This window comes from Cryptotermes secundus, unplaced genomic scaffold, assembly GCF_002891405.2.
Source record: "Cryptotermes secundus unplaced genomic scaffold, Csec_1.0 scaffold537, whole genome shotgun sequence".
NCBI lineage: Eukaryota > Metazoa > Arthropoda > Insecta > Blattodea > Kalotermitidae > Cryptotermes > Cryptotermes secundus.
Window position 1 is genome coordinate 1,324,950 of NW_019740661.1, and position 16,174 is coordinate 1,341,123.

At 41.4% G+C, this 16,174-nt stretch overlaps 1 protein-coding gene across 1 annotated transcript in view; it reads left to right on the forward strand.

Moving 5' to 3' along the window:
* The first annotated feature begins 970 nt into the window (after positions 1–970).
* The window catches only part of LOC111872517 (uncharacterized threonine-rich GPI-anchored glycoprotein PJ4664.02), a 106,078-nt gene continuing 90,874 nt past the window's right edge, over positions 971–16,174 (forward strand). The window contains exons 1-3 of the mRNA XM_033754736.1: positions 971–976; positions 1,427–1,574; positions 14,718–14,806. Coding sequence (XP_033610627.1) covers positions 1,559–1,574; positions 14,718–14,806 — 105 coding nt within the window. The 5' untranslated portion in view covers positions 971–976; positions 1,427–1,558. The remainder of the gene's footprint in view (positions 977–1,426; positions 1,575–14,717; positions 14,807–16,174) is intronic.

A 16,174-nucleotide genomic window follows, 5' to 3' on the forward strand; every position in this document is an offset into this window, starting at 1 on the left:
GGGGGGTTTTCACATTTTCCCACCTCGAGAGAAGCATCGATTTGGGATCTTCGGAGCACAAATCAGAAAACTTATTCAAATATCTCGGTAACCGAGAAGGTCATTAACTGTGTTCACAAGACCATACCATCGGTCCCTATGCATAGCCACATGAATGCACTTTATAAACTACCATCCCATTTGATATGATTCTTTCTATTGTGCCATCTATGCCTAAGTCTTCTAAGATCTGTCTTCCCTTCAGGGTTTCGTCCAGAACTTTTCTCTCGTGAGTGGATGATGCCCTTATGCATAAAAACAAGGCTGTCGGTACTTGGTGACTTTCCTACCAGTTGCCGTAGAAATTTGTAGGCCTAACTGTATGCTTGGCCGGTCACGGTAGCCGAGCGGTCTAAGGCGTGCACTGTCTTCGCTCGCCCGGAAGCCGGGATCGTGGGTTCGAATCCCACTCAGGGCATGGATGTTTGTGTGCGTTTTTCTGTGTTTGTGTACAGGTAGAGGCCTTGCAACGAGCTGATCACCCGCCCAATGAGTCCTACCGAATGTGTAAGATCTAGAAAAACCGAAGTGAACGGAGAAGTTCATGGAGGTAGGCCTAGGCCCACTGGGGCTGTAGTGCCAAGAAAAAAAAACTGTATGCTTGTTCATTACTTCCTGTGTTCTCACAAAATGTTACCATTTGCCACTTCTCTTCCTACGGCTTTCAAGGAACGAACCTACATAGATTTCTGACATTCCAATTCTCAAATCTCATATCCATCTTAGGTTTAGGTCGTAGTAAAGCAGGGTCAGTAAAATCCTGCCTGCAGGTTGTGTGCGGCCATGTTTCTACTTTCAAAGCCGTTTTCTCCCTAACGTCAAGATGGCGGCAGTGCGAATTTGTTAGGTTCGAACAACACTAATGCAAAACAACATAAGTTTCCGAATATTTGTATAGTAATGCGCTTCGGAAAGAACTATAAGGGCCTTGCAGAAAGTAATGAGCAGCATCAGTTTGTGTTTTGTTGATGTAATGAGACTATTGGGTTACATGGCCAATAGCTGTATCTGTTTTCTGCAATATGGAAAAGAGATTCAGCGCATGCTTTAATTCAGATGCAACAAATGATTAATCAATTTGATTTGAAATATGAAGAATATTGAATGAAGGGCGTTTTGTGTTTTTGTTTTGGTAAATGTAAAGTGCTAATTTCTAGACAAGTGTCATAAGTTTAGAAGGGACAACCTTCCTCTGTTAACCTCTTTTCTAAAGTGTTCGGCTTAAACTTTTCAAATTAGGAGTGTCATTGTGGGGAAAAAGTTGCAGAGAAAGTACACTTGTAAGATATCATTCGTCGGGTGCCTAAAAGGCAACATGACAACGTCTAGTGCATCAGATTTTAGGCCTTTATAACATTTAGTAAATATCTCTCTGCCACTCTTACAGGATACGTGCATCATAAAACCATATTCGTTTGGCCAGAGTGAATGTCACAGCCTCATATGTGGATTACTTTATACCAAGAGAAAACAGTTGCCCGTTTCCAGGAAGCATCATCATGCTTTCATAACCTCAAATATGCATCCACCAAGCCGTAAGTAGTGTATGGTCGACAAATGAAAGTTAACTTCGTGATTTCTGTAAACTAGGAAATTAACGGTCTTCTAGCTTGGAGGCATTTAATAACAACGCCAGAAATTCCGAGAACTACACTAGACTGAAAGTAATTTCAAAATCATATGCAATTATTCTATCACATTTACATTAAAACGCATTTATCAGAGAACTAATTCAAATGTGCGCATATATAAAAATTGCACACCTGGATTGGTGATGCCTAATAACTTATACAAAGTTTGAAACTTACTTCCAGCCAAGTGAGCAGGATATACAAGGAATTTCAAGGAATTTTAATCCTCTGAAACATAGTTGTCAGTTTAACATTTAAGAAGTGTACGTTTTGCCCATAGACTATGTTAATGAATACTGTTTGGCCCACATACTAAATAGAAATTTTTCCCCCCAGAAAAAATTAATCAACTTTTCAGTATAATGGAGACGCGATATAATTATTTCTGAGGCAGAAGGTGAAATTTTGGGGAGCGCCTGTTATAATTGCTCCCTCCGTTCGTTGAGGCCAGTGGTTCTCAACCTTTTTTCGCTCGTGGCCCACTTCTGACTTTATTCACTTCTGTGGTTCCCTAATTTTGTTTAATTATAATAACTGTAATATATACTATAAGAATGTTCTTTATCGACACGGATATCCATATGAAAGTGTATTTATACTTTTAAATATACACCAAGCAAACTGGTCCATTAGAACAAAAAAATTTTGGCAGTTTAAATTTTTAAAATTTATGACTGCCTTATTTCTAAATTTTTTAAAATGTGGAGAATTTTTGGAAGTCACTATTCATAAAAATTACTTTGGAAGCCATTCTACTTAAGATAAATACAAAACTGTTGTAATCAATTCACAATATTTTTCTTTCTTAGAGGGTGTTCAAATTCTATCGAAAGCTAGTAATTTATTTCTAATGAAAGTTCACGTGATTATGAAATGTAATGCTTAGTTGTCGAAAAATAGGAGCTGGAGTTTGTAACTTACCAGCAAAGTAGGGAAATGCATATAAAAATGTCTTCTTCCAAACACTCTGGATACTGAACTGAAGAACACCTGAAATTTACTGAAAACCTGGTGGTAAAACTCATGAGAGGAATGGGAGATATTGAGGAAAATAAAGGACCATTTTTCTAGTTAACCATTTTATTAAGGCTCTACCCGCTCCGAAAAGGCGGGTGGCTGTTTACCAGCACTTGGTATTCCCAGATTTGAGGGTCTGGTTCAAGCACAGTAGGTTCTGTCCCTTCTAAGTAACGTATACAAAAACAAAAACATTGAGTCATTGTGTTATTTTATGTACTGACCATTTGGAATTTTTATTTCTTTTTATAATATTAATAATTTTATTTTAGAAGTGAAATTTTCGTGGCCCAATTAACAGTCGGAGCGCATTCGTATTCGTAACATTGTCGATAGGACAATACCCAGTAAGCATTGCAGCTTCTCTTCAACATCCTCCCAGTAAAGCATTATGTGCATGTGGACCATAATCCCAAACCCCAGCCACTGCATTAAATATTGAGTCCGCTATGTCACTTCTTGTGTCGAAATGACACGTGAAAGTTACATATTGAAACAAATGTTAAAGTAAAAAGTAAATATGAAAAATAAGGGAAGATTCCATCATGATTTTCGAGATGTCACAGTTCCAGACAGAAAGAAATATAATTCATTAAATCGTAATTCAATTTAGATAGACAGGTTCGTTACCGGACAAAAAGAACCGAATTAAAACGCTGCATGCTCACTGGAGAGAAATTTGACGATTTCTGTCCTAGACTTAAACATCCCCATTCAAAGTCTCTTAGATATCTTATACAGGGGAGAGTGGTTTAAATTTTCAGTTTTCAAGTTTAAATTTTGCTATATCCGAAAAGGAATCTCATCGCGTGAATGTGACCATTTTACCGAGGTACAAGGAACGCGTGCATAACAAGGGTACCATATCCGGCTTCTGTTGTGACTTGAGACTTGCTTGTGATTTCTTGGCCTGCGTGTGTATTGCGCTGCGGGTTCGAATGCGCGCGGAGGAAATTAATGGGAGGAGCTTACTTCTCATCGATTGGACCGGCCGAACGATTTGAGGAACGCTTTTAATAGCCTCTCTGTATAAATCATGGTAACTCGATAACTACTCGAAGACATTTCAGAAATTTGGTATTGTAGAATTTTACGAAAACCTGTCGAGTCATTTTAATTTTATTTAGATCGATCAGTTTTGACTACAACTTTACATAGAGACCTATATGCGTTCCTACGAACATGTTGAGCCCAAATAGCTAAACATTTATCTGAGTGAATAATATTCCGAACTAACCTTGTATAGAGGAATAAAACACGTACTTTACGTGCAACGGAGTAGTGCAGTAGTTCCATTCTGTTCAGTTATAAGTCAGCATAGTTCCCGTGCAGTGTCCAGTCTGAAGATGACAGTGTGTCAGATAGTGATCTGTGAACTGTTCAAACCAGTTGTATAGAGGTCCAATAAAATCGATCATCAAATTCAAAACCCTTCTTATTTGTTACGCAACCCCGGGTAGTTAATTAAAATACAATTGAAAGTGACGCTACAGTCTTTAAAAAGGAAAAGTTGTCTCTGTGCTCAACTTATTAAGCACTTCGCCATGAAGGGGTATGGGGGAGTGGATGTATAGGCCCACGTTTTCATGACCTCCGCACTAGCTGGAGGTGAGTGGTGAGCTTCACGCCCCTGCCTCTTTAACCCCGGGGAAGGACCCCGTGGTACCCATTGGATAGGAGGATGGAAGGAGTCCAGAGCCGGTCTGGACGATTTGAAGGAGAGAAAATTCTTGATACTACCGATGCTCGAACTCGGACCCCTCCGTCGTCCAGCCCGTATCCAGTCGTCTTACCGACTACGCTACCGCGGCTAAGCTAGTCTTTACTTACTTAAATTTAAACTTTGTTCCTTTCGAGACAAAAGAGAACGAAGGCGCCAAAATTTTCCTCTATGCTTACATTTCCGGGTACTTAAATTCTATTTAGATGAAGTTCACGTCTCGAAAGGTTAAGAGACAAAAGTAAAATTAACCTTGTGTTAAGAAACTTAACAATGACGAAGTATTTGCGGGAGGAATGCAACTGCCTCGCTATCTCGAGCTAACATGCTGTAAGCAGGACTGAATTTTAATTAACTCGCGTTTACAACTATGGTCTATGGAACACGGAGTAAAAGTCAATAATTCCAGTTATTCTGAATCAAGTTTTATGACGATTTTTACTTCCTAATAAAAAAGACCGAAAATTTACTGTGAATTCTAAATCCCGGCATTGAACACGATCCATAACCAGTTCAATCGTATGTCCATATCCTCATAGCCCATTCCTGTAAGATCCACTTTTAATATTGGGCTTCTGCACACTTCTTTGTCTTCAGGGTAGTCACTTATCGCGAATTCTACAGCACTTCTTGTCTCTTGCGGGCTACATATTCAGACCATGCAACCTCCTCAAATCACTATCTTAACAAGTATTGTAATAGTGGTGCATTGTTCCCAGTTCACCGCCTATTTCATCGATACATTTACTTTCCTTGGCACAAAGTTTCCTCGTGTGTGGTTCATAACCTTCTATCTTCTTAGAAAATAACACAATTCAGAACCAAAATAAAGAGCAGAAGAAACTGTATTGTTCCATAAGAAATTTTCTATTTTAAAGTTTACCGGACGATAGGGGGGTCTAAACTGAATAATAAGCACTTTCTTAACTTACTATAGTTTTAGGCGTAAATATTGCCACGTGTTTATGGCTGCGTGACTAATAATAAACGGCGTTTGGGTTAATGACTGGATTTAGTAACACCTTCTTTTACAGTCTATCTTATTCACAGTAAATAACAACAAATCACAAGAAAGTTCCAGAAGAACTGCCGAGGACCTGCTCCATTCCGATTCTCTCTCTCGCTCTCCGATATGATTCTGTTCTGCAATACTTACATAGTCTCGAGGCGGATCCATAGAAAACACATCTGTTGCCCAGCACTGAAAATCCTTTACTGGTGGTTGCGTATTTGTTGCGGGCTTGTTTACCGAATCGTTCCCTAGCACTGGGTCTACATGTCACAATATACAAGTTATTTTGTTATTACTCTTCTAGGTAGCAAGGTACGAAATTTAAAACTCCTAAAATACACATTACCTTCATTTTAATTAAAAAGTAAAACTATTCCTATAACAGGCCATGAAGGCCCATAGGGTTTTGAGACGTCGAAGTTCCCACATTTTCTCGAGAAAATCGGCTAACAGATGGCGATAATGTTGTCAGCCTACGCGCCGGCCTCCCGTTATCCCCCAGTAAGATTCCTGGTACTCATTTCTGTTAGAGGCTGAGTCAACCCCAGGGCAATAGTGCGGCTGCAAGGATTAGGTAAATTGAAAATATTCACCTCACTGGGACTCGAAACCGCGACCATCAGGCTTGTAGCACAGTGCCTCAACCAATTACACTGCCGCGTGCCCCAGGCTGCTTCACTGGTAAACACTAAAATTAACGCACGACGGGGGATATTAGGCAGTGCAGGCGGTCACCTGATAAATTCTCAGAATAGGGGACTATGTTGTGAAATGTGTTTACGTGCTCAGATACATAATTGTATCCACATTTGTTTCCGAACCAATTTCTTGACTCGCTTTCCTTCTCGAAACTGAAGAAATAATCGGTAGCGAAATTGAGATGGTACGATCAGATAAGGCGTACCACTCTCACCCGTAACAACAGAGGAAACATGTGCATGAGCTTCTTAAAACAATGTTTTATCCGCTTTTGGTCTCTGTGGTTGTTAGAGCTGTCTCCGAACATTGTCATGCAATGACTGACACGCCTGCTTCTTGTACTGTTCTCAACCCGGATACCGTGTATCCATCCTCAATGATAATCTTCGTGTTACCCAAGAAAATGTTGAAGCAGTATTTTAATAATCCTAGATCAATTCCTTCCTAGTCCTATGAAATTCTTCATTCATAATCATCCTTATATTCGACATAATTTAATCTATGCATCTGCAGAAGCTACCTAAATGAAGTAAGAAACGAATCAGCAGTAGAGATTCCACGATGCAAGAAAAATATTAATGATATATCAATTACGTTTTTTGTTATTATTATCCGGTCTAGAAAACCGAGATTAACGGCCATGGGGATCCGTTGCGCTGACCACGCGACATCCTCTATCCACTAAAGTTGGCACTAACTTCACTGACAAGCGGCGGTCGCTCGGTCGGTATAGTTCGCTTGTGGACTAAAACTACGGAGTTTGTTTTTGTTTGTTTGCTATTATTATCACCACCACCATCATTAGCCTGTGATCGAGCAAGTTGGCCCAAGCGGTAATACAATGCTTCAGACTTGTAAACAGAAGGCGGCAGGTTCGATTCTCTGCTGGACTGTTGACTTTCCTAAGGCCTCCAGCCCTTTCCTTTAGTCCCCCCTTGAGAATGCCCGGATAGTATCTTCAAGTAGACAACGATCTATTCATCCCACATCCTGTCCAAATCATTATTTACTAACCGTTCTACCGTTCGAAGCTATACAGTCCGAGCTACTGATGTAAAAAGGTACAGCTATGAAGGTCTATAGGGTCGTGTGAGACGTCGAGGCTTCCACATTTTCTTGAAAATCGGCTCACAAATGGCGGTGAATTTGTCAGCATTACGCGCCAGCCGCCCTTTACCAATCAGGACTCATTTCTATTAAAGTCTCAGTCGAAGCTTGGGTCATAATGCGACTGGAAGAATTAGGTTAATTGAAAAATTCAGTGACATCGGGAATCGAACCAGCGACCTTCCGGCTTGTAGCACATTACCGCGTGCCCCACTGACGTTAATCCACAAAATAAATATTGTCTTCTTATAGTCTGGAATATTTTTAGCCCTTTTCCTTTAAACATTATTTGTTTTTGGTTTGTTTCAGTGTTTGTTTTGATTAGACAGGTTTCGGACTGAATTTTACCGTTGTAAATAAAGATTTGTTGCAAGTATTGTCAGCGAACCTGCCCAATATAGACTCCTTATATTCTATATGTCAAATCTCATGTCCGTTTTCCTTTATCACTTGTTTATGTCGTTTCAAAGAATTCGTCTAAGTCTAAGGCCCTGTGTACCTTTTTGTAACAAGCTCATTTTTTACTCTGAGTAGCCAGTCCCATGTCGAATCCCCAAACCCGAGGACCACCTTTTTTCTGCTGCTTATTCAGTATATTCGCAGCTACCCTCCATACTCATATCCGGAGGTCCTCTCCAACCTCAACCTGAGGATGAGCCCTGCCGTGGTGAAAGGAGACCCATTTAACACGGAGAAATTTGGGCCCAAGGGGGATGAAATAATAGGGGGCTGTAGAAAACTGCATATAAGGAGAGTCATAATTTGTACTCTCCGCCAAATATATTTAAAATGATCAAGTCAGGGAGAAGGAGATGTGCAGGGAATGTAGCAGACATGAGGAAGAAAAATAATGCATACAGAAGTTTGGCAGTTACGTGGTCAGTATAAGCTGCAAGTTTTGTATTCTTTCCTTAAATATACTCAAAAATGCCTGTTTCGTTTCAAAATATTTGTTAGAATTCTGCACTTAGCCTGCGTGTATGACAGGAAGTTATGTAGAAGATATGATAGTTTACTGAAGAAACTGACTCATAAAAATAAAATAATGAAATACTAATTTAAAACAGTAAATAAAAAACCAGGAAATAGAGGAGTAAGTGAGAGGATAATATTAATATGGATGTTAGAGAATTAGGAGAGGGTGGTATGGACTTAATTCATCTGGCTCATGATAAGAATGAATGACACGCTCTCGTGTATGTACATGGCAATGAATATTCATTTTTTTAATTGCTAGTGGGGTGGGACTAAGTCCCTTGTACTGCGGCCACCTCTGGCCTATTGTACCAGCCTCAGATGATAGGTGAGGGTGGTTGTGGAGCAATTGGTAGAATGAAGATTGACAGGGGAAACCGAAGTACTCGGAGAAAACCTGCCCCAGCGCCACTTTGCCCACCACAAATCCCACTTGACCAGACCCCGGAATCGAACCCGGGCCGCCGCGGTGGGAAGCCAGCGACTAACCGCTTGAGCTATGGCGCGGCCCAATATTCGGGTTACATAAAATGTTGTGAAATTCTTGGTTAACTGAGCGATTGTTGGATTCTGTAGGACTCGGCTCCATGGAGTTGAACAAAGGTTCTTAATATCAAATCGAGGTCAGGCCAAACTTAAACTCTCCAAGAAGCGCTTAGCATACAAAAATTATAATATAATAGGTCCAATATTATACGTAGGTCTAGATCCTGGTCATGTTTATAACTTTTACTTGTAACAGCCTACTTTTATTCATGGAACTATGTGAACACACTCGCGTATTTTGTGATGTATCACTAAGATTGGTTCGCTTTTCAAACAATAGTGTTTAAGATTATGGATTGTAGCACCACTGCAGCTGATTATCTTTGTTATCAATAAATACGAATCAATATACTATCACAAAAATAGATCGGCCCATAGCAAAAACAAATCATAACAACTGTCGTGTTTTCTCCCAAATTTAATTAACGCGGATTGATCACGTATGTCGCTATTTCACTGGCGCCTCACTCTTTAGAATCAGTTGCCATTTCACGAATAGATGATACAGCGACTTGTATCTTCAGATAGGAACCTGTGTACTAACCAACATGTCCGACTGAACATGAAAGTACGAAAGTACTCTACATACGAGCATCAACGTTGCCGCTCCGTCGCTTCTGTGCTCTTAACAAACTGGATGTTTTTACTTACTGAAACACTCGGCTTTTCGAAAGTGTTCAGATCCGTGTCACGCATGACAGGCAATACGTCTGCACTGCACTGAGCTGGAAACGTAACCTCGGCAGTTATCGCTGTCCCCATCGTTGTTATAACGTAGTATTTCATTATTTTATTTTTATGTACCAGTTTCTTCAGTGAAATATCACATATCTTACATGCTTTCCTGTCATACACGCAGGCTAATTCATTCTGACAAATATTTTGAAACGAAACAGGTATTTTGTAAGTATATTTCAGAAAAAAATTATAAATTTGCAGTTTATATTAACCGCGTGTCTTCGTCTGTACCTGCCGAACTATGAGACGGAGTTGGATTAAAATTAATAGATACGATAGACATGTAATTAAGTTCTTTTGGCCATGTTGGTTTGGGCCCAGTTTTGTTCATTTTAATGACATTACGTATGAGCATACACGGCTAAATTAAGTTTTTTTTTCCAGATGCTGATTATGCTTGATAAACTTTCATATGGATACTTCTGTTATACAAACATCACTGTGTATTGTCACGCGTTTATGGCTCCGTGACTAATAGTAAAGGGTTCTGGATTCGATGATTGGATTTATCGACTCATTCTTTTATAATCTCACTTAATCACAACCAATTATAGCGTTATCGCTAATCTATCCATTTCACCAATCACTAGGGCAAGCTAAGTCTTTTCAGTCTTCACTATTCGTATCCTAGCAATGGATTTGTGAGTCTCACTGTAACTATAGCTATAACTATCAAGTCTTCTTTTCTCATGCTAAATCCCTTCTACTCCGTTCTACTCCTTTGTACTCCTTCAATTCTCATTCTCATTCTTCCACATCCGTCATCTTCGAAACTCAACTTTCCTGTATCCGCTTGTCACCGACCTCACAGAAAATACAGCCTGTATTGCTGATAAAGCCTGTTTACCGCGCCGTTGCCTAGCAATACATCTCTGTATTCTTCCGCACGTCTGCTTCTGCGAGAATGTGTTCAGCGACCCGTTCCCTAGCAATGGGCATGGCGAGGACCTCACAGAAAATAATTCTTCCGATAACTTTTCTATTGCTGCGAGCGCATATTTCGGATGTTGCCTAGAAATGGTTCTACATGTCACAGCATATTTCATTTAATTACTTTTGAGGCACAAACTACGTAGAAGCCTTTAAGCACATTTTGCTAGGTATGCTTTTTGTTTGTAAAACTGATCGTCTGTACGTGCTGCAGGTGAAGTACGTGTATGAAATGCACATTACGTTTTACCTTATAGACTGCAGCATTTGCACAAAGCTCACTCATGTAGACGAGGCCACTAGTGTAATAGCAGTGTCTTGCAAGTGTGCTTCATAGAAAACGTTATTAAGTTGTCTGCAGTTTTCTTTCTCCGGTCTAGAAAATAGAGATTAACGGCCGTGGGGATCCGTTGCGCTTATCACGCGACACCGTCTATCCGCAAAAGTTAGCACTAAATTCGCCGACAAGCGGCGGTCGCTCGGTCGGTATAGTTCGCTTGCGGAATACAGGCCACGGAGTTTTTAATTGTCTTTCTGCCTCGCACAAGACGATCGATTTAAAACTTAAAGTTATACTTAAACTAAATGCACCCTTTTGACACCGCACCAAAGGGTGCATCATCCCCGTTCTTATTCATCTTAAAATCGTGTTCCATCAATGATCCAGCCTCTGGCATATTTTTCTGTCTATGCGCTGCACTCTCTTCAACTTTCGCAGTTCTTGGGCTAGAGATGAAGACACGAATTTCGTAAGAAAATAGCGACCTACTTTCACAGTGTTACATATGTACAACCGATCTGACGTATTTATTCTTAGTTTCCGCAATGAGAGATATGCCTAAGTTAGGGTCTATTTTGTGTATCCACTAATGAGTTTTGACCTATTCCATAATGGGGCACACGGTAGCATAGTTGGTTGAGGCACTATGCTGCAAGTCGGAAGGTCACGTGTTCGAATCCTTACGAGGTAGTTTTTTTTTCAGTTGACCTGATCCTTCCATCCGCAATATTGCCCTGTGGTCGAATGTGCCTCTAACAGAAATGAGTACCAGGAATCTTCCTTAGGGGTAAATGGCGGCGGGCGCCTAAGGCTGACAACCTAGATAATATGGGATCCTCAATGTCTCGCAACTTTATAGGCCTCCATGGCCTGATACAAGGATAGCTCTTAACTATTCCATAATTCTGCAAGAAAACATTCCAGTAACGGCATCATTTTAATTCCTTGCAAACAACAGTATCAACTCTGAAAATTTCCGAGGTCGGAGGTACATTTTAATTTAAGACTTACTCATTATTAGGTTGACGTTGCTCTTCTAGTTATCGACTCGACTGGAATTGGAAAATAATCACGAATGACGTATAAGTAAGAATTTTGAAGCATCCAGCCATGAATAGTTGACGTAACTTCAGTCGAGGTAGCCAGTAGGCCGTGTGAAAGTAAAGTCGGTTTTATATCCCGTTGCCTTTTAATGTAGAATCAAGAATGTGTGTAGAAATTATGCACTTATTATTTTTGTTAATTCCTTCATTCGAACTTTGCTACCATTCGGTTTAGAATATTTTAATTTTGTTTGTCCTATTTAAAAGGGGCATGCGGTAGCGTAGTTGATCGAGATATTATTCTACAATCTGGAAGGTCGCGGTTTCGATTTCCGATGAGGTCATTGGATTTTTCAACTGACCTAATCCTTCCAGCCGCACTATGACCCTGGGGTCGACTCAGCTTCTAACGGAAATGAGTACCAGGAATCCTTCTGGGGTATAACGGGCGGCCGTCGCGTGAGGCTGACAATCTCACCTCCATCTGTGAGCCGATTGTCTAGAAAATTTGGGAACCTTGACGTAACAAAACCCTATGGGTCTCCACGGCCTGTTACAGGGATAGCTTTTTTTTTTTACATTTTTGTCGTATCTAAAAATCTAAAAGCGAAAATATATCAGCTTTAATTTTCTCATTTTTTCCTTTGTTCGTGAAACCCAGTCTGAAACGCCAAGGGGAACACTGGAATCTAAAAGATATATTTTTTTTTTATCCTAGTGGCGTAGGACTAAGTCCCTTGTACTGCGGCCGCTTCTGGCCTATTGTACTAGCCCCAGATGATAGGTGAGGGTGATTGCGGAGCAATTGGTGGAATGAAGATTGGCAGGGGAAACCGAAGTACTTGGAGAAAACCTTCCCGAGCGTCACTTTGTCCACCACAAATCTCACTTGATCAGACCAGGGATCGAACCCAGGCCGCCGCGGTGGGAAGCCAGCGACTAACCGCTTGAGCTATGGCGCGGCCAAAATTCGATGATCTCATCGGGACTTGAACCCGTGACCTTCCGGCTTGTAGCATAGCCCCTCAACCTACTTCGCTACCCACATTTTTAAAAGATATTAAGTAACGAGGTAAAAAAGTAAGGTGCAGCTATCTCTGTAACAGGCCATGAAGGCCTATAGGGTTTTGAGACGTGGAGGCTCATACATTCTCCAGATAATCGGCTCACAGATGGCGGTGAGGTTATCAGCCTTACGCGCCGGCGTCCCTTTACTCCCCAGAGAGTTTCCTGGTACTAATTTCTGTTAGAAGCTGAGTAGGCCCCAGGGCCATAGTGCGACTGAAAGGATCAGGTCAATTAAAAAATCCACCTCCTTGGGAATCGAACCCGTGACCTTCCGGTTTGTAGCATAGTGCCTCAACCAACTATGCTACCGCGTGTCCCAATAAAATAAGGAAGTAGAAGATAGAATCACATAAAGACGAGCTTCACACTTTGTACACTTCGCCCAGTAGGCCTGTTGTTAAAGCATTTAAATCAAGGGGATATTATGGCCAGGGTACACATTGAGTGTTGGTGAAACGCGAAAGAGATGCAAAATTTTATCACAAACCTCAAGGGATCATATGACTCCTAAGGCGTTCATGAACGTGGAAGGATGCCACATTTGAACGTATTTACTGTATTTAATGGCTCTTGAAAAATGTGGTGTGAAGCCATGGCTTGAACCAGCTTGGTATGATTTAATGGGGAAGATTTATGAACATGGAGATAAGCTTTCGGGTTCCATGATAGCAGCTGATTTCTGATCTTCTCAGAAACCCCACACCTTGAAAAGAAGATTCTGCGCCATGGAATCCGCCGTTTACTTGTGATGTTTGAAGTGAAGAAGTAGGTTTTATCCACGAAGTTCCTCAAAAGTTTTGTGCAACCTTTGATACGGTTTCTCTGTTCTGTTTCAATAGAAGTCCTCTAGGGCGATCAGCCATGTCAGTGTGAGACAGTGTCCGAACTTTCAGGGACCTTACCTGTCTCCGTCTTCAGGGGTTGATATTTATGTTCGGAATGTTGGGTGAAATCTGATCCCACCCAGTGTTTCCCCACGCGGTCCGCGCTGGGGCAGCCGACAGCTTACTTCGTAAATAAATACATGCGCAGTAAAACACCGCGCTCAACCTCTTTCCTTCAGGATTCATACATTTTCGCTTCCTAAATCTTTACACTCTCAAACATAACCGCTATCAGAAGTAGGAGAGGCACTGCCTGGGAACCTTCAGAACCGGAGATTAAAAAGTTTTTCTTGCCCTCCCTTTCTTAAAGCGTATCTCACTACCTCCCCCACTTTCTCCTCTCTCTCTGTTCAGTCTTTAAATAAAGCAATAAAAAAAAAATCCCTGGCTTAAGTCCGCAAGCGAACTATACCGACTGAGCGACCGCCGCTTGTCGGCGAAGTTAGTGCAAACTTTAGCGGATGGAGGGTGTCGCGTGGTCATCGCAACGAATCCCCACGGCCGTTAATTTCGGTTTTCTAGACCGGACTTAAAATACAGCGTGCGAATAAAATACCGTATTTACGCATGTATAGGCCGCACATTTTTTGCCAAAAATTCAAGAGGAAAACTGGGGTGCGGCTTATATTCGAAATTTTCGAAATCACACTTCATTTAAAAAAAAAATATGTTCATAATTAGTAATACAGGGTGTTCTACTCCTGAAATAATATTCCAAGAAAATTATTTTTTCTATAATTTCTGTCTGAAAATTGTGCTGCGGCCTATACACGCACACGGCCTATACATGCGTAAATACGGTACTCATCATATCAACCCTGATGATGGAGAAAGATACAGTCTCTGAAACAAAGGACACCAACACCACAATAACATGGCAGATAGCACGAAGATACATCACTGTGTATTATCATCACAAAAGCTTCACATCAACGTCGTGTTAAGCGAAGCAGAGACAAAACTGTCAGTTATTTCAGATTTCTTTGTATAATGATCTGCAACGTGGCATGATATTCGTTGTTTTTCAGGTGCTGCCACCATGCGGCCGTTCGTGCTGCTTCTCATCGTGGTGCCCGCAATATTGCACGCGTACCCACAGCGACAAACGGACCGCAGGGTAAGTAGACCTACCTAGTGGAGTCGCGGTTTGAATGATCCCTGGCCCCGCCTGCAAGTTAGGTGACAAGCTGAAGAGCGTGACGCTGCTGTCACATTTTCCGTTTAACTCTTAGACACTGAAGAGTGCAAACGTAAATTTTCAGCGTTCAGAGCAGGATGTTTAGCGGGACTGTGCTTGGAAATAAACTATACAGATGTCAATACGTCTACCCATTACTTGGTCATTGGCTGATATTCCTTCGAGGTTGACGGTGGGTCATTAAATAGCGGTCGAATTCTAACTCCGGCAAAGCAATGCCTTTTTCTGCACTTTGAGGTTAGTCACGAAACGGCTACAGTAAAATAAAGCATGACAGTAACATTAAGCCAGCATATTTTTTTTATGAATTTGTAAATTTTTTAACGTAAAGCCTATAACGAAGTAGAACGCGGCATGGAAACGTCGGGTCTGTCCATTTTCTGTCCTGTTCCTTGCCGACAAATACTTGGTAATTTTCTGCTATTAATTCCAGCAGAAGTCAAGAGTGGAAAGCTGGACTATGATGTACGGTACATGTTCGCTTTTCCCGATAACCACCTTAATGTTAATTCAGTGAGGATAAAATTGTTTCTACAGAGTTAATCTCTGGTATCACATTAAGTACACATATACGTTGTACCAGGTAACAAGGCGATGGTATTATTATTTTTTTATTGCTAGTGGGGTGGGGCTAAGTCCCTTGTACTGCGGCCACTTCTGGCCTATTGTACCAGCCCCAGATGATAGGTGAGGGTGATTGTGGGGCAATTGGTGGAATGAAGATTGGCAGGGGAAACCGAAGTACTCGGAGAAAGCCTGCCCCAGCGCCACTTTGTCCACCACAAATCCCACTTGACCAGACGCAGGATCGAACCCGGACCGCCGCCGTGGGAAGCCAGCGACTAACCGCTTGAGCTACGGCGCGTAAGACTATGGTAACATAAACAAAGAAAAACAAACTCCGTGATTTTAATCCGCAAGCTAACTATACCGACCGAGCGACAGCCGCTTGTCGGCGAAGTTAGTGCCAATTTCGCGGGTAGAGTGTGTCGCGTGGACAGCGCAACTAATCCCCACGGCCGTTAATCTCGGTTTTCTAGACCGGAGCCGCTATTTCATTGAAATAGCCCCTCAATTATCCTCACGAGGCTGAGTGGACCCCGTTCCAGACCCACTACTTCTCAGAAAAATCTGGTAACGAGGAATTGAATCCGGATCTCTGGGTCTGTAGCCAGGAGTTCTGGCCACTAGGCCACAGAGGTGGTTTGGTACCATAATAGTTTTCTTAATTAATTTTTATATGCTGCCTCCAGATCTGGACAAAATTTTGCATTACTTTATAGTTAC